At 47.5% G+C, this 19083-nt stretch overlaps 2 protein-coding genes across 6 annotated transcripts; one reads left to right on the top strand and one right to left on the bottom strand.

The window, feature by feature from the left end:
- The first annotated feature begins 135 nt into the window (after positions 1-135).
- Positions 136-13853, top strand: LOC113037338 (transcription factor IIIB 90 kDa subunit-like). Of its 4 annotated transcripts, none has more exons than XM_026194309.1 (19): positions 136-198; positions 1232-1440; positions 2285-2365; positions 2438-2611; positions 4421-4452; positions 4530-4602; positions 10948-11097; positions 11189-11282; positions 11362-11488; positions 11568-11607; positions 11703-11798; positions 11876-12184; positions 12269-12330; positions 12436-12517; positions 12588-12640; positions 12727-12995; positions 13098-13149; positions 13247-13424; positions 13505-13853. In XM_026194309.1, exons 2-19 carry the CDS (start codon positions 1257-1259, stop codon positions 13540-13542), a joined length of 2094 nt encoding a protein of 697 aa, XP_026050094.1. In that variant the 5' UTR covers positions 136-198; positions 1232-1256; the 3' UTR covers positions 13543-13853. The 4 variants fall into 4 exon arrangements, with proteins under 4 accessions (XP_026050094.1, XP_026050095.1, XP_026050096.1 ...); XM_026194310.1 differs by having other exon boundaries at positions 188-250; positions 12730-12995; XM_026194311.1 differs by having other exon boundaries at positions 188-250; positions 13326-13424.
- On the bottom strand, positions 5795-10324 carry LOC113037339 (BTB/POZ domain-containing protein 6-B-like). Of its 2 annotated transcripts, none has more exons than XM_026194313.1 (5): positions 10107-10324; positions 9413-9676; positions 8045-8135; positions 7837-7955; positions 5795-7120 (listed from the first exon to the last, which is right to left on the bottom strand). In XM_026194313.1, the coding sequence occupies exons 2-5, from the start codon at positions 9625-9627 to the stop codon at positions 6088-6090; spliced, it is 1458 nt and encodes a 485-aa protein (XP_026050098.1). In that variant the 5' UTR covers positions 9628-9676; positions 10107-10324; the 3' UTR covers positions 5795-6087. The 2 variants fall into 2 exon arrangements, with proteins under 2 accessions (XP_026050098.1, XP_026050097.1); XM_026194312.1 differs by having other exon boundaries at positions 10164-10324.
- Positions 13854-19083: the final 5230 nt, after the last annotated feature.

The raw sequence follows: 19083 nt of genomic DNA, 5'->3' as shown, positions 1-19083 counted from the left end.
ACCCACGTCACCAACTCATGTCCTGTGCCTATTGAGTAACGTCACTCCAGCGCGCCACAGGAAGAAAACAAACTGCAATCTGAAAACAGTCAGTGATCAATAACTGATCAATAACCGTTATTAGCAGCCAATAAGGTGACCGGATGTGTTCTGGGACGGAACACTGTTTCTAACGGACCAGACTCTGAAGTTCTCCCGGTGAGTGGATCCAGATCTCTGGGAGAGGAGCTCCCCGGTCCCGGTGTTTCAGGTTAGCCGATTATATTTGTTTACATGTTCCAGGTGCAGCATCCGATGCTGATTAAAAATATTTAAATAAAGTTAGAGAAAAAAAAACTCTGACTGGACTCCAACCTTTGTTTTTATGACATAAATCACAAACCGACATTTTCCTGCTAACGCCATTGAGCAGCTCAGCGGGAGTCTGAGTTCACCTGCTGCTGATATGGTGACAGGCCAGTGCTGGTCTGGGCATCAGGAAGCTGGTGATCCACTGGCAGGTGGAGGTGGGTGAGCTTCTGGTGGAACATGTCTGGGATGATGGTGTTGAAGGCCAAACTGAAACCCATGAACAGTATCTGGCGTGTGTCTCAGGTTGGTCGAGGTGATGCAGTATCTAGTGCAGACCCATAGTGACTGCATCGGATCGGCTGACCCGTTTGCCCAGTAGGCAACTTAGAGAGAACAGTCATCTTGATTTTAACATCAGGATAACAGCAACTTACCATCTTAGTGTTTCAATTTCTTCAAAATTAACAATAAAGGGCTCTGATGTAACACAACCATGCATTCAAGTGAGGAAATATCCCTTTCCATTTACGGCAATCTATCAAAAGTTAAGCAGAGTCTTCTTAACTCACAGCTTCCATGTTCTCTTCCATGTGTTGCATAAGGAGGCAAGCCAAAGAGGTGGAGTTAAATAGTATCCAACAAATTCACAGAGAACAGGATGTGATGTGTGGTGGTGTAGGGAAGTAGGAAAAGGTTTAAAACTTGTCATTTTAACTAAAAGTGATCTGCTGATCAGATTTGTTCTGAGCTGAGCCAATCAGACTGTTTCATACATGTAAACAGGTAACAGCTGCAACCAATAAGAGTCACCCAAGTTTGAATCACAGAGTTTTGAATCCTCTTTAAGACACACACACACACACTGTCTGCTGTCTGCTGTCTGACCTTCATACTCATCGTCATGTGAAAGTTTAATATTTAACCGGTCTCTCCACCTCAGGGACTGCTGACCTCTGACCTCCACCATGAGCTCCCGGGTGTGCAGGACCTGCGGGGGGTCTGATATTGACGTGGACCAGGCTCGTGGCAGCGCCGTGTGCACCAGCTGTGGTTCGGTTCTGGAGGACAACATCATCGTGTCCGAGGTCCAGTTTGTGGAGGGAAGCGGAGGCGTGTCGTCCGCCGTGGGACAGTTTGTGTCTGCTGATGGTGAGACGCCAACAGAGGCAGGTTAGGGTGGTTTAGGGTGAAACAGGAAGGGCTGGTAATCCGCAGCATCAGCAAGTTTCAGAGACCATGTGAGTTTGCTGAAGTCCATCCAGGTTTCACAGATACAGCTCAAGCAGGCTTCGGACGTCTCTCTGACCAGTTCAGGTAATTTAATTAGTGCCACGTTTTAGAAGAAAACATCATGAGAAACAAGTCGCTGTGTTTCAAAGCTTCTCATCCAGAATCAGAAACATGTCCACCTGAGCATTCCCCTCGTTGTAATTAATCGATGTCCATCATCCCATGATGCATTGAGTATTCTTCAGTCACTATGTGTTAATAGACCTTTCTGCACCGAAGCATACTTGTTATTAATCTCTGTCTCTCTTCCATAGCATGTCTTTTATCCTGTCTTCCTTCTCTCACCCCAAGTGGTCATGGCAAATGGCCACCCCTCCCTGAGCCTGCTTCTGCTGGAGGTTTCTTCCTGTTGAAAGGGAGTTTTTCATTCCCACTGTCACCAAAGTGCTCACTCATAGGGGGTTATATGATTGTTGGTTTTTTCTCTGTATGTATTATTGTAGGGTCTGCCTTACAATATAAAGTGCCTTGAGCCGACTGTTGTTGTGATTTTGCGTTATATAAATAAAATTGAATTGAATTTTTAAAGTCAGTAAACACGTTTGCTATACAATCATTCCACCCTAGAATGAACACTCAACTTTGACTTCATGCCTGTGATGCGTGTCTAACACTAACCTGTCTTTACCCAAAATGCTCTGCAGCAACTACAGTGTCAAAAGTCAAAGTCCTCTGAACAGCTGTCTTTCTGCCTGCCCATCAGGTCCCGTTAAAGCGCCACTTCTTGGTTCTGGTTTCCACACCAGCGTTGGTAAAGAGTCGCGAGCCCAGACACTTCAGAACGGTGAGTCCTTTGACTGTTTGGGGGCAGGGTGTCCAGGTGAGCCACAGGTGTAACGAGCCTGTGTGTGTGCAGGTAAGCGTCAGATCCAGCAGCTGGGCAGTCAGTTGCAGCTCAACCAGCACTGCCTCGACACCGCCTTCAACTTCTTCAAGCTAGTCGTCAGCAAACACCTGACCCGGGGCCGCAAGACAGAGCACGTCATCGCTGCCTGCCTCTACCTTGTGTGCCGCACTGAGGGCACGCCACGTATCCTAGCAACCACTCTGACCCACTGAGCATGTGCAAACTGCCGAGACAAACCTGAACTCTGAAACCGCGATGGCCTACAGTCAGTTTACATGCAGCCAGGTGAACCACTGAACTGGTTTCCTCACCTGTAGCTCAGGTGTGCAGCTCATCTCCTCTTTTAAAACTACCGTATTTTCACGACCATAAGGCGCACTTAAAAGTCTTAGATTTTCTTCAAAAAGTACGGCGCGCCCTATAGCGCAGTGCGCCCTGTGTGTTGTAAGGAGGACGTAGTAGAGAACACCATGAGAACGCTAAAGGGTGAAGTGTGAGCGTTGATCGTATATACCGGACAATCGCACATACCTGTATAAAAGGACAGGTATGTGCATTATGTGGAACATCGTTGTTTTAACAACCCTGAAAATGGCAAAGAGACACGCTTATGAAGCACAGTTTAAACTGAAGGCCATCAGCTATACGGAGGAACATGGAAATCGAGCAGCCGCGAGAGAATTTAAGATTAACGAATCGATGGTTTGCAAATGGAGGAAGCTAGAAAACAAGCTCCGGCAGGTCAAGAAAATGCAGCTGAGTTTCCGCGGACATAAGGCGAGGTGGCCCGAGTTGGAGGAAAGACTCGAGCGGTGGATCATCGAGCAAAGAACAAGCGGGAGAAGCGTTTCGACGGTCACCATTCGGCTAAAAGCAGTTTCACTAGCTGAAGAGATGAACATTGAACATTTCCAAGGAGGTCCGTCTTGGTGCTTTCGTTTTATGAAACGGTGCCATTTTTCCATCCGGACCAGGACTACGGTAGCGCAGCAACTTCCAGCGGATTATAAGGAAAAGCTGGCCATCTTCCGCAGCAAACACATCGGCGACAAAAACATCCAGCCCAGCCACATCACAAACATGGACGAGGTCCCGCTCACTTTTGACATCCCGGTGAGTCACACTGTGGAGAAGAAGGGGACCAGCACGGTAGCGATACGCACAACGGGGTATGAAAAGTCTTCTTTTACTGTTGTGCTTGGCTGCCATGCTAATGGACAGAAACTGCCGCCTATGGTGATTTTTAAACGAAAGACTTTGCCTAAAGAGAAGTTTCCAGCAGGAATCATAATTAAGGCAAATGAAAAGGGCTGGATGGATGAGGACACAGAGGATGAGGACTTCGATGGGTTTGATTGATGATAAAAATGTGAGTACCAAACTTTGTTTTGCTCCTGCTTTATTTTTAAATACGCACACTTGTATGCTTGTATGTTGTTGATGATGACGATTACTGGTAATAAAAATGTGAGTACCAAACTTTGTTTTGCTCCTGCTTTATTTTTAAATATGCACACTTGTATGCTTGTGTGTTGTTGATGATGACGATTACCGGTAACAGAAATGTGAGTAAGGTACCGAACTTAGGTTTGCTCCCGCTTTATTTTTAAATATGCATACAGTACTTGTATGCGCCCTATGATCCAGTGCGCCTTATGTGTGTGTTAAATACAGTAATGGCACACATAACTGAGACTGCGCCTTTTAGTACAGTGCGTCTTATGGTCGTGAAAATACGGTATGAGGAGAAAGACATCAGATTTTCATCAGCTGCAGGTGGATGCAGGTTTGTCACAGGAACTGATCCATCAGCGGTACATTCAGATGTCCATCACCCTAATGTGCTGCAGATGTTCTGCTGTTTAAGGTGATCAGAAACACCTGGAACCAGTGATTTACAATTTTAAATCAAACACAAACGTGATAAAAACACAGAGGTTACAAGCTTCATTCTGACCTTTCATCTCCTGGTTTTCCTTATACAAGCCTCAGACATGCTGCTGGACCTCAGCGATCTGCTGCAGGTAAGACCGAGCCTCAGCTACTCTCAGTGGAATCTCAGTGGTGTCATTAAGGTGTGAGCTCTATGCTGTGTGTCCAGGTAAATGTCTACATCTTGGGAAAGACCTTCCTGCTGCTGGCTCGTGAGCTCTGCATCAATGCTCCCGCCATTGGTGAGCTATTTACTCATTGTATTTATTTAAAGCACACAACACTGGAAAAGCAGAGAATGCAGTCTCACAGATGATTTAAAGTGTGATAAACATGTGCAACATGTGCTGACATCCAGAAATAAACTGTAAATAAAAAAAAACAAAACAAAAAAAACACCAATCACATTTATCAGTTTCAACTTTATATTTTTTGTCTGCAATGCTTTTCTACTGAATACAGGCTTGAAATAATTTGTTGTTGCATTCAAATTTTTTATTTCCGTTTTACACGTGTGACCTTGAACACAACAAGTAAAATTCATTATCCACACCACAAAAAAAGTTAAATCCCCCACAGTGTGAGATAGGGATGGGTATCGTTTAGGTTTTATCCGATACCGCTGCTAAATCGGTACTTTTGAAACGGTGCCGGTGCTTAAACGGTGCTCGAACCGGTGCTTAAAGAATGGAGAACACAAACTTTGTCCAAAAACCTCTCGTGTTTAACTGTTTCCCACTTTTTCTTTGGTCATTTTAGCCTTTTTGGCCAGGGTGAAGGGAGTATCTGCCATCAAACAAGAAGACATCCGCATGTAGCTATGATGATGTTTGCTAGTTCACCTTACATGCATTAATGTAATAACGTGGTTAGCCTACTCAACGTAAATTACACACGGACAACAAGCTACTCACGCAGAGAAGAACGGCTGCTGCTGCCATCATCATCCGTCATCATTTCTGCTACACTGGCAGGGCTAGGGGCCAGGACTCTATTCTTCGGGTGTTTGGGGGATGTTGCTCCGGGTCCGATAACTGGCAACCCACCCGACGTGCACGGTGTGAGGTCTCGCAGCAAGCTATCAAATACGGCGCATTTCTCGGCTTTTAAAAAAAACGCTATGCGTCGCCAGCTGTTTAATCGGATTCTTGGTGTTACCTCCTTTGACAGTATCACAGTATCAGCTTAAAGCACTTGTTGCAGGCTGCTGAGTTTTCATATTTTGCTGTGAAGTACAGCCAGACTTTTGACCGCTTCGCCTTGGGCATTTTTAATCTGTAGCTCTGCTCTAACAGAACGTACGTACCTGGCCCCGCCTACTATCCTCGGAAACGTAAAATGATTGGCTAGAAGTGTATCACAGCTCAGGAAAAAAAAGCACGGAAACAAAGCACCGAAATGTGCGCTGCTTTTCGGTCTGGTTACTACCGTTTATGTCAGAACCGGTGCCATCATGGCACCGGACACCGGTACCCATCCCTAGTGTGAGACCACATAGCCACATCTAGTGGCAGCAGCAGAAAAACTACAACTTCCTTTATTCATTTTCTCAAATATTCAGGAGACTTTAATATACACCAAACACTTCTAAAAACCTGACAGCCAATCAGCTCTCAGGTCCACGGCATTGTTCAATCAGCTGCCAATTTCCAATTGCCAGGTCCGTTGATTGAATCTGAGCTCCAGGCTCCGACTTCCTGCCTGTTGGCTGAATCCCTGGGTCCAGTTCAACAGTAGAAGATGAGCTCTGGGATCTGCCCCCCCTGCACCCCAGTGCCATTGGTACTGTCTGATGAGCACTGGAACTGGAAGGTCACTTTCCCACACTGCACTTCAGTCATCCCCTCCTGGCCAAAGTAACTCAGCTCGTTTCCGTCCAGGACGGCACTGACTGTGTAGAAGGTGTCCTGCTCTACCTGCACCGGGTGCTCGAACCACACCGGGAAGGTGCTGCTTGACCCATCTGACAGAAACTTGTTGAGATTCTGGGCTAGAACAGTTCCCTGCCTCTTCAATTCAATCCTCACAACGTACTCTGCCTTCCCACCACTGGAACCGTACAGACCAAGTCCAGCTACAAAAATCCTGCGATCCACGGCAAACTGGATGCTGTCACAGCGCCCCCTGTAGCGCCACTGGTTGCTCCGGTAGGCTGAGGATTGGAAGCGGTGGCACCTCTGTGGCAGTAGCCCCGCCCGCTTCACAGTGGGGAATTCCAGCCTGGGTTTGTTGGTAGCAGTGAACCACAGAAAGACGTCGTGGGCCTCTTTGAGCGTCAACACATCCGACTGCGCTGCCCCATCTGCAAACTCCTGCAGTGTCATGGAAGGGAATCGGACCAGGTACAGGGCCTTACCAAGCACCGTGCGTTGATTCCTGGGGTTCACTGTCAAGCCCTGCCGCCGACACTCTGCCGCCGCCCAGCACAGCAGTGCCTGAAACACCACGATCTCGCGGGTGTTGAGTGTTTCTCTCTGCAGGATTATCTCCAGCGTGAGCAAGTCGATCTCACAGAAACCTTCAGAGCGCAGAGCGAGTTCGGCTTGAGCGTCGATCACCTCCCAGCAGTGCTGCGTCAGTTCCGGCTCCTCAAACAGCCGACTCTGAGACAGCAGCACACAGGCATTCTTTGCCTCAAGGCTCGTCTCCAAGAAGGCTACGCAGGCCCTCGCCAGAGCAGGGACAATATACTTCTTAGCAGCATATAGCGTGGCGAGCACGGTATCAGCCTCCAACTCAATCTCATCGCTGTACATGTACCTGAGATAGAGAAAATAGTAGGATGAGGTCATGTTTCGACAAAAATTGTACAACACGCGGCATCCATAGCTGACTGTAGTGGGTTTGTGTACCACCACAGTGGAGCAGAAACAGAAGTTACCTCAATGTTATCAACATGATGGATTGTGAAATCTGGTCTGTGGTCCCTTTTCTCGAGCTACACCATAAACTACAACGCCTGCCTTACTCTCCTGTCCCTTCAACCAAATCCTGCTTCAAGAAACAAAATCACTGGAGCTGAACTCCTTCTGCCCAGCCCACGGTGTCTACAGTCTTTAAGCACGTCCCACCACAAACCTCCACCCTACCTCAGATCCTGCCACAGAACACTTTTCAATTTGGTCGAAACACTAATGGCGGTACTCAGATCTGCACTGAAAAAGATTTCATAGTCACGTTCAGGAGTCAAGTGTTCAGGATACTAACAAAACTTTTTATGTTTTGTAATAATTTTTTTCTGTCAGACAACGTTTTCTCAGATTGTAGTTCTGTGAAGCCTGTGCCTCTCTGATTCCATTGCTATCCTAGCCTTTATCCTTCTATCCTAGCCCAATGAGGCACACTAGAAAGGCAGCTGTAGCTCCACATGAGGCAGAATGCAAAGCTGGGGGTCATCCGAGTGAAGGAGACTACTTTCAGGACTCTGCTTGCTGCTAATTCACTAACAGTGGGCCTGGTCTTGATTTCTGACTCACTTTAAGAGGATGAGAAAAGCAGCCGGCTCAACATCAGGGATCTGGATCACAGACTGTCCCTCTGCCAGATCTCCATAAAACATGGCTCCAAACACCGAGCTGCCCACCGCCAGGACGTACTGCCATACAGAGGAATCCATTAGAATCTGGACCACAGCATCAAACCGTATGCTCTGGATCAAAGTGTCAGTGGGAACAGGTTCTGTACCTTATGAGCAGGCACTGTCTGAGTCTCTCCTGAAGAACCGACAATGAAGTGGACATCAGCCATCTGCTCATTGTTGAACATCAGAGCGTTCCTGCAGCCACACAACATAATCAACAGACAACAGCAAAGTACAAGGACAACAACAGACTCGGGTTAGCACATCACATTTCTTAGTAGCTAACATAGCCAAAAATGCAGAATGATGATAAAGCTGAATGTATGCAGACCCCAGCCCAGCAGCCAGAGCCTGAACTTCAACACATGAGGACATGCAGGAATGGCAAGATTGCTCAGAAGTCCTGCCATTAATTAATGCTTCAATCTTAAATATGGTCAACCTATCTCTATTAATCAGCTATGTATCACAGGCCTTCAAGCTGGTAGTAGTTAAACCGTTGCCTAAAACGCCATTTCTAGACCCACCGGTGTTAGCTAATTATAGGCCAATCCCCAACCTTCCTTTCATATTAAAAATTCTTGAAAGAGTAGTTGTCAAAGAACTAACACATCAACTGCAGAGGAATGGCTTATTTGAAGAGTTTCAGTCAGTTTTCAGAGCTCATCGCAGCACAGAAACAGCTTTAGTGAAGGTTACAATTGATGAGGGTTCTGTTATCATCAAGAGACATAGCATACATTTTCACTGCTATGCAGATGACACAGCTTTATCTATCCATGAAACTGGATAACATTGACCTCCACTCATCCCCAGCTGTTCACAGCAAATGGTAAAATGGTAAATGGCCTGTATTTATATAGCGCTTTACTAGTCCCTAAGGACCCCAAAGCGCTTTACATATCCAGTCATCCACCCATTCACACACACATTCACACACTGGTGATGGCAAGCTACATTGTAGCCACAGCCACCCTGGGGCGCACTGACAGAGGCGAGGCTGCCGGACACTGGCGCCACCGGGCCCTCTGACCACCACCAGCAGATGGTCACCCCTCTGTGAGCCTGGTTCTGCTAGAGGTTTGTTCCTGTTAAAAGGGAATTTTTTCTTCCCACTGTCACCAAAGCACTTACTCATAGGGGGTCATATGATTAATGGGGTTTTCTCTTTCTTTTTTGTGAAACTAGATGTTACAATCCCTGATATGGGATTGTAACATCTAGTCACTTTACTTAAACAATATAAAGCACCTTAAGGCAACAGTTGTTGTAATTTAGGACTGTAAAATTAACATTGAATTGGATGGGGCTTTGTGTTGGGGCTGTGTTAGCAACAAACATTTTAATGTCCTTTAGATGAAAAAGAAGCAATGTCTGCATAGTCAATTTGTTGTCCTCTTATTGTTGTTGTTTATCTCTCTGACTGCTTGTGGTTGTTGGTGGTGGGGGTTTTTTTGGGGGGGGGGTTTTACCTTTCTCTGAGGGTGGGGTGGGAAGCTTGCCAGCTGTCTGTTTCCTCCGGGTTCCCGTCATGGTTATTTGGCTGTGAGGCGGCAATGCCGCTGTCTCCACAGATGTCTTCGGCAGTCAGCTGCAGGTCGCTCACCTGAATGAAGCTCTTCTTCACCTCCAGAACCTCCACCTCCTCGTCTTGAGGGAGACTGGTAGAGAACAGCTCGGCTGCCATGTCCTCCTCAGAAAGCAGGCAGAGTCAGCAGTCACAGCATCGCAGCCTGCTGTGGGTCAGAGAGAGCGGGATGTTATGATCCACAGAGATTATGATCCAGATTATCTGACAGCAGAGCGTCTCCTTTGTCCTAAAGCACAGACAACTGACAGCAGCTGCAGGCTCATCATAATCTGGATTATCTGATCGCTGATATCATTCATCTGAGGGTGTCCAGGTGTGTTTACTAAGGCGGTCTGTAATGCTTCACCTGTCTGCGCTGCGGTCATTGATCTCTGATCACTAACATGGATCCAGCTAATAAACAGTATCTAACCCGCAGAGGTGTGGATTCAGCAGACCGCTGTTATTATTAACATCAGTGTGGCCCAGAAAGCCACGCCCACCACATCTGTTTATCTTCAGCGAACAGGAGATCGGGTCTCTGTCCGGTAACAATCGATCATCACTAATCACAGCTCTGAGTACCGATCACGTACCAGATTCTCAGCGTTGGACCTGTGGCGCGTGTCATGGAGCTTTGGTATGCGGGTTACCTGTGTGACGTCTGCCGTCCCCGCGTCCTTCCGCTGTAAACGTTAAAAACGAGCAGATCGCTGCAGCCTGCCTCCGGCCGCCATCTTACACTGTAGTACCGCCTTCACCACCGCTCCGCACTGCAAGAGGGCAGCAGAGCGCGGGAAAAGAACGCAGCCATCGAGCAACCGCAAATGTTTTCATGAACACCAAACACGGAAGTGTGTCCGTATGTTTATGTTTGCTACGTACAGTGTGTGGTGATGTCTGTGTCCAAGCCACTGTTATGAAGAAAAAAAAATACTAAGCGTGTTAACAAGCAGTCTCTCTCACTCACACACACACACACACACGGAAATGCAGCTTCTGAGTGCAGAAGCGGCTCAGTGGATGCTGAACACTGGGATAGTGTGAACACACCTCACGTGCGGTGTAATTTCAGTATCCTTGGTGATTATTGAGGGTTTGCAGTCATGAGGGGAACCTCCCACATAGTTTCTGCAGTCTCTGATATGATGTGTGATCAGTGTAACTCACAGCTAACTTACAGAGCCCTGATGCGGATTTAATCATTCAGGTAAAGAAATCCCAGAAAGCTGATTCAGTTCTGGATTTAACAGTCAACAGTAAATGTAGTGGGCGGAGCTGGACACAAGGCCTTTAACTTAAGTTGAACTTAAGTTTGAATACTGTTTATAAATCTCTGCTGATGCCACAACAAAAAAGCGATCTTTTGCCTGCTGATGAACTTTGACCCTGTGTGGCCACGTTTATTAACATTGAAGCACTCCTTCCCCTCCTCAGACCCCTGTCTGTACATTCCTCGCTTTGCGCACATGTTGGAGTTTGGGGCGAAGACTCATGAGGTTTCCATGACGGCTCTTCGTCTTGTACAGAGGATGAAGAGGGACTGGATGCACACAGGACGCCGACCCTCTGGACTCTGTGGAGCAGGTGCAACCTGGAATTTGTCACTATAGCAACAAACGTCAGCGGCAATGTGCATGAAGCAGACATTAACACTCCTTCTCTTCCTCCTCCTCAGCACTCCTGGTAGCAGCTCGGATGCATAAGTTTCGGCGTTCAGTGAAGGACGTGATTGGCGTGGTGAAGGTCTGCCAGACCACACTGAGGAAGAGGTGAGCCCCACAAACACCTGAATACACCTGACCCCCACCAAAACAGGAAGCAGATCTCAGCGCCTTTCCCTCCCTGCAGGTTAACTGAGTTTGAGGACACGCCCACCAGTCAGCTGACCATTGATGAGTTCATGAGAGTAGATCTGGAGCAGGAGTGCGACCCCCCCTCATTCACTGCTGCACAGCACAAAGCCAAAATGCAGCAGGTACATCTTTGTCTCTGATTGGCTGCAGCAGCTAGGTGTCCAATTAGCTAACCACTCTGTGCTTCCTGGTTTCTTGCAGTTAGAGCAGGAGCTGGCTAAGAAACTGGATGAGGTCGAAGGTCAGTTTGTCTTTTTTACCTGGGTGGGCTGCCTCAGATGAGAGGGGGTTACGTATTGAATCTTTGAATCACAGTGCATTTCCTGTCATCATCAGGAGAGATCAGCTGCTACAAAGACGAGATTGAAACCGAGCTGGAGAAGAGTCGGCCCAAACTCAGAGGAATCTACGCCGCTTACACCAAAGAAGTTGGTCAGTTCTTTGGGTTACCTGACTGTCTCACCATGCCCACACAGTCACTCAGCTGCTCCCACCTTTTCTGTTTTCAGACCCCGAGGACAACGGCGAGGTTTTGTCAATGCCATCAGAGCCCGAGGAGGTTGAGAGCGAAGATGTGGAATTACAAGCGGCCACCCACCACCTGACTGAGGACTTCCTGTGTCAGGTGATCCAGGAGGAGGAGGTACGTGGCATGAAGGGAGATCCGGTGGCAGAGCCAGAGAAGGAGTCGATGGGACCACACCGTCAGGCTGCCTCTCTGACCTCCATTCTGGGAAAACTGCCAAGCGCCGCCAGCCTGAGCCTCCAGCAGACTTTCCAGACCTCGGACACATCAGAGAGTGGCGAGAAAGATCTCGGTGAGGATAACGACTGTAACAGAATGGTGACATCACCATTAGATCATAGGGCAGTTAGAAATCAAGCTCTGCGTTTACCTTCAGGTGACCACCCACAGAGCGAGGAGCTGGACCTGGAAGGTATTGATGATCAAGAGATCGATAAGGTCAGTTCACAGTTCTACAGGTACAAAGATACCTGAGCAACTTTTACTGTGAAAGGACCCAACTGCACGTGCTCTTTTCTGATTGGCCTGTTCTGTGTGATACAGTACATCCTAAATGAGAAGGAGGTTCAGGTGAAGACGGAGCTGTGGATGAAGCAGAACGCCGAATACCTGAAGGAGCAGAAAGGTGCTCATCAGCAATCATTGATGGGTGTTATTGATTACTGATTCTGATTGATTTGTTTTTGTGTTTCCAGAGAAACAGGAGCGGATAAACAAAGAGAAGGAGGAGGGCACCTACAAGGAGAAGGTGAGTGAAACCAGCATCCACTCAAGAGCCTCACCTGAAGCTCCACCCACCTAATCTGTGACCCCATGTGGTGAATATTTTGTCAGAAGAAGAAGAAGTCTAAGAAGCGGGACCAGATCGAGGCATTGACAGCGGGCGAGGCGATTGAGAGAATGTTAGAGAAGAAGAAGATCTCCAGTAAGATCAACTACGATGTCCTTAGAGATCTTAACCGAGGAACAGGAAGTCCGACCAGGTCCCCCGACCACACCCCCGATACCACCGTAGCACGAAAACGACTCAACCGCCGCCGGCGCAGGAAGACCAGTGACAGTAACCAAGACCTTGCAGCCAACACCAGCATTATGGGCAAGAGGTATCTCAACTGATCTGATCTCTCAATAACCTGTCATCAGTAATGAATATTCTTCAACCTGTCCTCCACGCTATCCTGATGTTCTCTCTCCTGCTCTTTCAGGTTCCGCCACCTCATTTCCTCCACACCAAAGAAGAAGAAAACAGCTCATCAGGTGCGCATCCTCCTTGCATGTCTCACCTGTGTGTCCTTCCTCACCTCTCGTACCTGTTACTCCCTCTTACCTGGTTTACCTGATGTTAATCTTTCAGGTAGAGAGAACAGTCACAGTGGTTACAGAAACAGAAACACCAGCAGAGACTGAGTCCAACCCACCCCTTGACTCTGCAGCAGAAACAAGCCCCACCCTCCCAACTGCTCCATCCCCCATGGAGGAGGAAGAGGAAGAGGAGGAGGAGGAGTGTGTTAGCGCTCTGCAGCTGGTGGGAGGTTAGTCCAGACTTTTATTCTCAAAATCATTACAGTAACATTGATTGATTTCATTGATTTTATTGATTTGCGTCATCCAGATTACGGTTGTGATGCAGATGAGGAGGAGATCTTTTGACTCCGCTTGCTGACCTTTTGACCCAACTGAAGAAACTCCATCCAGGCTCCAGAGCCAAGGCAGCTGATCCATATCTCACAGATCAATAACCAGTGTCAAGGGAATGAGTTACTGATCGGTTTTTATTTGCCCTTTAATTGATCCGTGATCATTTTTATTGATCCTCCTACTGAGGTTTTTAGACGCTTTTGTATTGACGTTAAAACCAGCTGTGTGTGTGTATGTAATTGTGTGTGTTTGTTGATCCTGTATTTCAATACAAACAAACAATAAGACAAACATTCCTTCACAATAAAGAAACTGACAGTGGTGACGAGTTTTTCTGGGCCCTGTTTCAGGAAGCCGGTTTAGTGGAAAAACTGAGTAAGTATACCCTGAGTTAACGAAAACTCTGGGTTTTCGGTTTCACAAAGCGAGTTCAGCTGAAGCCTCAGTGAGTCACTATGACGACACACGCCGTGAAGCTAACCTGCCCCCTAGCAGGTTTACTACAACTAACCCTGACTGTCTCCGCCCCTTTGTCGGAAACCTGACAGTAGGAAGTGTCGGACATGGCGTGCTCCTTCCTTGAAGAGCCAGTAGATCGTGAAGCCCAAATTCTCCGCAGAGCTCTCCGCCAGGAGAGAGTGATCAGAGCGCGTTTGGACATTTTATCATTACCTGATGATTTTCTGTGTGAACGTCACCGTTTCTCAGCACAATCTATAATTTATTTGGATAACATCCTCAGGCCATATATTACGCATGTGACACATCGCGGACATGCTCTCAGTTCATTGCATATTATTTGTATTGCACTTCGGTTTTTTGCAAACGGGAGCTTTCTGTATAATATTGGTGACGCTGAGCACGTTTCCAAGGCTACCGTCTGTCGGGCAGTCAGGAATGTTACAGTTGCACTGAAACGTCTCCTGTACTCGTTTGTGGTGTTCCCCGGTCACAGACCCACAAGATTCATCAAAGAGGGATGCCACAAAATTGCAGGTATCAGGATGACCAAAACTTAATTCATGATGTGGTGATACTTGAACTACTACTTAAATTTTACATTTATTTTCAGGGTTCCCAGGCGTGATTGGCTGTACAGATGGCACTCACATTCCAGTCATTGCTCCTTTAGTAAATGAAGGAGACTATGTGAACAGGAAGTCTTTCCACAGCATTAATGTACAGGTACATAGTTCCCTGTAGCATTTCAAACTAACAAATTATTTCATTATAGTAATGGATGCTAATTTGTGTTCTCTGCACTGTGAAGATCATATGTGATGCTGCCAACATTATCACAAATGTGGAAGCCAAGTGGCCAGGCTCTGTCCATGACTCACAAATATTCCGTGAATGTACACTGAGCACAAAATTTGGACATGGTGAGTTGAGAATACTTTAAAATATATAAAGACCAATTGCTTCAGAAGTGTATCCTTCTGTCTTAGGAGAGTTCACTGGCTACTTGCTTGGTGATAGGGGGTATCCATGTTTACCCTATTTGCTTACCCCTTACCCTGACCCGGGCCCACAGCAGCGATATAATCTGGCTAATTGCAGGACAAGAGCCAGAATTGAAATGACTATCGGAATGCTTAAGGCCCGGTTCCAGTGCCTGCAAAGACTCAGGGTCACCCCAGAAAGGGCATGTGACATTATTGTGGCATGTGTGATTCTTCACAACATTGCCACAATTAGAGGAGAACACTGTCCTTCTGAACCAAACATCAGCAGTGATCCAAACCATGAACATCCTGACCCTCCCACGGACATACAAGATGGAAGAGCAGTCAGAGACACCATATGTCACAATCATTTCTTTTGACCCATCACCTCAACATGTTGAAAGAAGAATAAACAGATGTTTTGTTCAACTGGCTTTATTGGTCGCCTGTATTTCCTGTACACAAAGTATTAAAAGATGTAAACCTCATAAAGTGTCTCTGTTGCTTCCTCCTCTGTAACAGCTGTCAATGTTTCTTCATTATTTTCCTGTAGTAAAGAAATAAACAACATTGCTGTTCTACTGTAAACTCATATAATCTGTGGAGTATTACTCACAACTGCATGTTGGTCTGGCTCAACAGGAGGCTGCACCAGATGCAGTACACCATCACCATCAACTGATAGAATATGAGGTTTACACAGGTCACTTATAACTTACAAGGGACCAAATGGCAATTAACAAACATACCAATCACCTTACACTTCATTGTCATTATGCTCTCAAAGACAACCAAGACTGAGGGAAGGCAAAATCAGTAGGAAAATAACTTCACTACAAAATAATCCATTATGGTAAAGAGTTTATCAGATGACTGAGTAGCACTGCGAAGGTGACTGTGAAGAAAGGATGTATGCACATCATGTATTATTTTGAATTTACCCCTTATGTAGGCACTTGTGTCTTGCGGGGTTATTGACTCAGAGGATGTCCCCGCAGAGATGCCTTCGGCCACAGGGCGCCCACTGTTTTGGCTGAGGGCCAACTGCTCAGCCTCTGTGAGTGGTGGTGGTGGAGGACCCCCACCTGTTTTTCGGGCCTCCGCTTTTTTTCTGTTGGCTATAACGGGTCACATTTGAGCATACAGAGTAAGCAAATATGTACTTGTAATGTGCTCAGATAATTTCAATAAGTGCTTACAGAAAGAAAATTAATGTAGCCTCTAACTGCAATTGATTTACATCGGACAAACAGACCAAGCACTATGGCTCATAATACAATTACACCTCACCTGTTTGGACTATATTTTTATATTTCATTTTTACTTGCTGCCAGGAACGTTTGGGGCCTGTTGGGTTGCACCTGCGCTCACATCACATCACAAAATAAAATGTATAAAATAACAAATAAAATAACATATGATAAAATAACGTGTTAAATGGGTGGAAATCCCTAGATCAATGTTTATATTAACACTCACGCATTGACTCTGTCGGCTATGTTTTGCCATGCATGCTCCCTGTCTTTCGCAGCTGAGGCTGTGTTACTTTTTTCCGCGGAATTTGCGTGTTATCGGCATATGCTGCCATCAGAATTTCGGCCTCAAGCGCTGTAAAATACATTGACCACGCCTTCTTTCCCTCCGTCTCCATGGTGACTCGCTTAATCTGTGCTCCGCTTATCAGGGCTTTATGTATCCTCGTCCGCGCGCTTCACTTGGGGTTAAAGCAACTCCGCGTTGACTGAACTAATTGTTATCAGCCTTTCTGAAACCGAATATTCCGAGTTGGACAGTTCAGGGTTACTCAACCCTGAGTATCGTTTTTCACTCTGAGTTTTCTAAACCGGCTTCCTGAAACAGGGCCCTGGTCTCAGAACCAGACGATCTTGGTTCTGACTGTCCAGTTTTATGTATTTATTTGATTTGATTTTCGGTTGTTACAGACGGGACAGACATGACTGGGGGATAGAAGGAGGAAGGATGAAAGAAAGAGAGGGAGAGAAAGAAAAATAGAGGGGAGAAGAGATGGTGAGAAAGGCGGGAAGAAAAAAACAAAAAACAAAACACCTGGATCACCTGTATGGGGATAAGAAAAAACAGAAGAGTAAACAAACAAAAAACAACATAATAAATACAACACAATCACAATAAAGTAGCTAACAGCAGATAACAGTCGATACTAAATATGAAATGTTATTGTGCAGTACGCAAGACCGACAGCGCACAATGTGCTTTGAGGTAGCAGCCAAGAAAGGTGAAGTGTGTGTCTGTGAAAACCCGTGTGTACACCTGTGCTTGAATTCAAAAGGTTTCTCCATGTAACGATCTGCTAGGAAGTGTGGGGAGCCACAGCACCGTCCCCCAGGGCATGAAGCAGGTATGGAGGAGATCCAGGCCCCAGACATCCAGAGGTCCCAGAATACGAGGACCCATGGAGGACCACCAGGGGGGCAACTGTGCCACCCTCCTGGGAAGAGCTGAGGAAAGCCCCAAACAAGAGGTCACCCAGCAGCCACGGAGCAGAGGCCAGAGGGGGTTGCAGTGACGTGCCTGCGGACTCTGCAGGCAGCCAGCTGTGCCAGAGAGGACCGGGCCTCAGGCCCAGAGGCCTGAGGGTACCCCACCCACCGGAAGGGGCCCAGCCGGGCCACAGTCGCCAGGTCCTGCCAATCGGCCACCAGGAGTGAGTTGGTACATACATGAGCGCCCAGCCCCAGACACCAAGAACCACCAACACACCAACGTCTGAGGGCATCAGCTACTGGCAGGGAGTGTGGTGAGGGGAGATAGGCCTCCATACCTCGGAGAGCCTGAGATGTTCCCAGAGAGGTGGAGTCTAGGTCCCAGCTGACATATAGACACAGACAAAGAGGCGTACGCAGACACAAACATGCATTCCCACCCCCATATACACAAACAAATACTCGGCACTCACCCGACGTGGAGACAGACACAAATAGGCACTGTACACACATTCACACTCCCCAAACATACTCTACATCCCAGGTCCGGGTACCCCCGCCCCCAGAGGGGCAAACCATACCTGGACCCAGGAGATGTAACCCTTCTCACTGGGGTAGAGGAAGGCAGACCGCCTCCTTATCTGCAGTAGCAGGGAGGCCCCGCATCCCAGACCCCAATCCGACGGCCAGCACCTCCTCCCAGCCCCCCAGCCCCGATGGTTAACAGAACGCGGGGTGAGTGAAGACCCCAAACCTGAGTAATGTGGTTGTCTAGGTTGCGGATTAAAATTGAGGGACAGGCGGCCAGAAGGGGGCAGAGGGGGAGTGCCTCCCCTGCACCCTGGTGACACACCTGCACCCCAAGTCCTGCGTGTGTGTGGTGGATTGGGAAGAGGGAGGCAGCTGAGGATGGGGAGGGAAGAAAGGGAGGGGCTGGGGCTGTGGCTGTGGCTACAATGTAGCTTGCCATCACCAGTGTGTGCATGGGTGGATGACTGGATATGTAAAGCGCTTTGGGGTCCTTAGGGGCTAGTAAAGCGCTATATAAATACAGGCCATTTAGAGAGCCCTACAGTTGGGCTGATGCACCCGCCCACCACCCCGGCAACACAACAACCAGGACCCAAGGCCCAGCCAGAGAGCCCCAGCCCAGGGGCGGAGCACCCCCAGAACCACAAGCCTCCAAGCCCGTCCCGGACCCACCCAGGGGCAGCCAGGCTACCAGGCCAGTAACCAACGTCCGCCAGCACAGACCCTCCCCCATGTTTGCTGTACGCAGCTACAAGGAAAACACCATCTAAGGCTACATTCATACTGCACGCGAAAGCGCATCATATCCGACTTTTTTGACCCTATGCGACCCATATCCGATCATGGTATGACAGTGTGAACAGCACAAATCCGATATTTTCAAATCCGACCTGGGTCACTTTCATATGTGCTACTGAATCCAATACATATCTGAAAGCGACTGCTGTTTGAATGGTCATGCCGCATTAAATCCGTCTTTTATGTCACTGACACAAGACAGATGCCAATTATCAGCGCCGGAAATGCGCCCGATAAGACATCGCGAACGCTTCCTGGCCATCCAGTGTAGATGTTAGTGAAACTGTTGGGAAGACAACGTTGGAGAAACGTGAACA

The sequence above is a fragment of the Astatotilapia calliptera genome, chromosome 15, assembly GCF_900246225.1.
Source record: "Astatotilapia calliptera chromosome 15, fAstCal1.2, whole genome shotgun sequence".
Classification (NCBI taxonomy): Eukaryota; Metazoa; Chordata; class Actinopteri; order Cichliformes; family Cichlidae; genus Astatotilapia; species Astatotilapia calliptera.
The sequence above is the reverse complement of the archived record's forward strand: the minus strand, read 5'-3'. Positions and strand labels throughout refer to the sequence as shown.

Excerpts from the sequence above, each read along its gene's own strand:
- LOC113037339 (XM_026194313.1), bottom strand. The coding sequence starts at position 9,627 with ATGGCAGCCGAGCTGTTCTCTACCAGTCTCCCTCAAGACGAGGAGGTG. Across the intron at positions 8,136-9,412 it reads CACCCCACCCTCAGAGAAAG|GAACGCTCTGATGTTCAACA; the intron begins GTAAAACCCCCC and ends GTGTGGCTGCAG. Across the intron at positions 7,956-8,044 it reads AGACAGTGCCTGCTCATAAG|TACGTCCTGGCGGTGGGCAG; the intron begins GTACAGAACCTG and ends TCTGTATGGCAG.
- LOC113037338 (XM_026194309.1), top strand. The coding sequence starts at position 1,257 with ATGAGCTCCCGGGTGTGCAGGACCTGCGGGGGGTCTGATATTGACGTG. Across the intron at positions 13,150-13,246 it reads AGAAGAAAACAGCTCATCAG|GTAGAGAGAACAGTCACAGT; the intron begins GTGCGCATCCTC and ends TTAATCTTTCAG. Across the intron at positions 13,425-13,504 it reads CGCTCTGCAGCTGGTGGGAG|ATTACGGTTGTGATGCAGAT; the intron begins GTTAGTCCAGAC and ends TGCGTCATCCAG.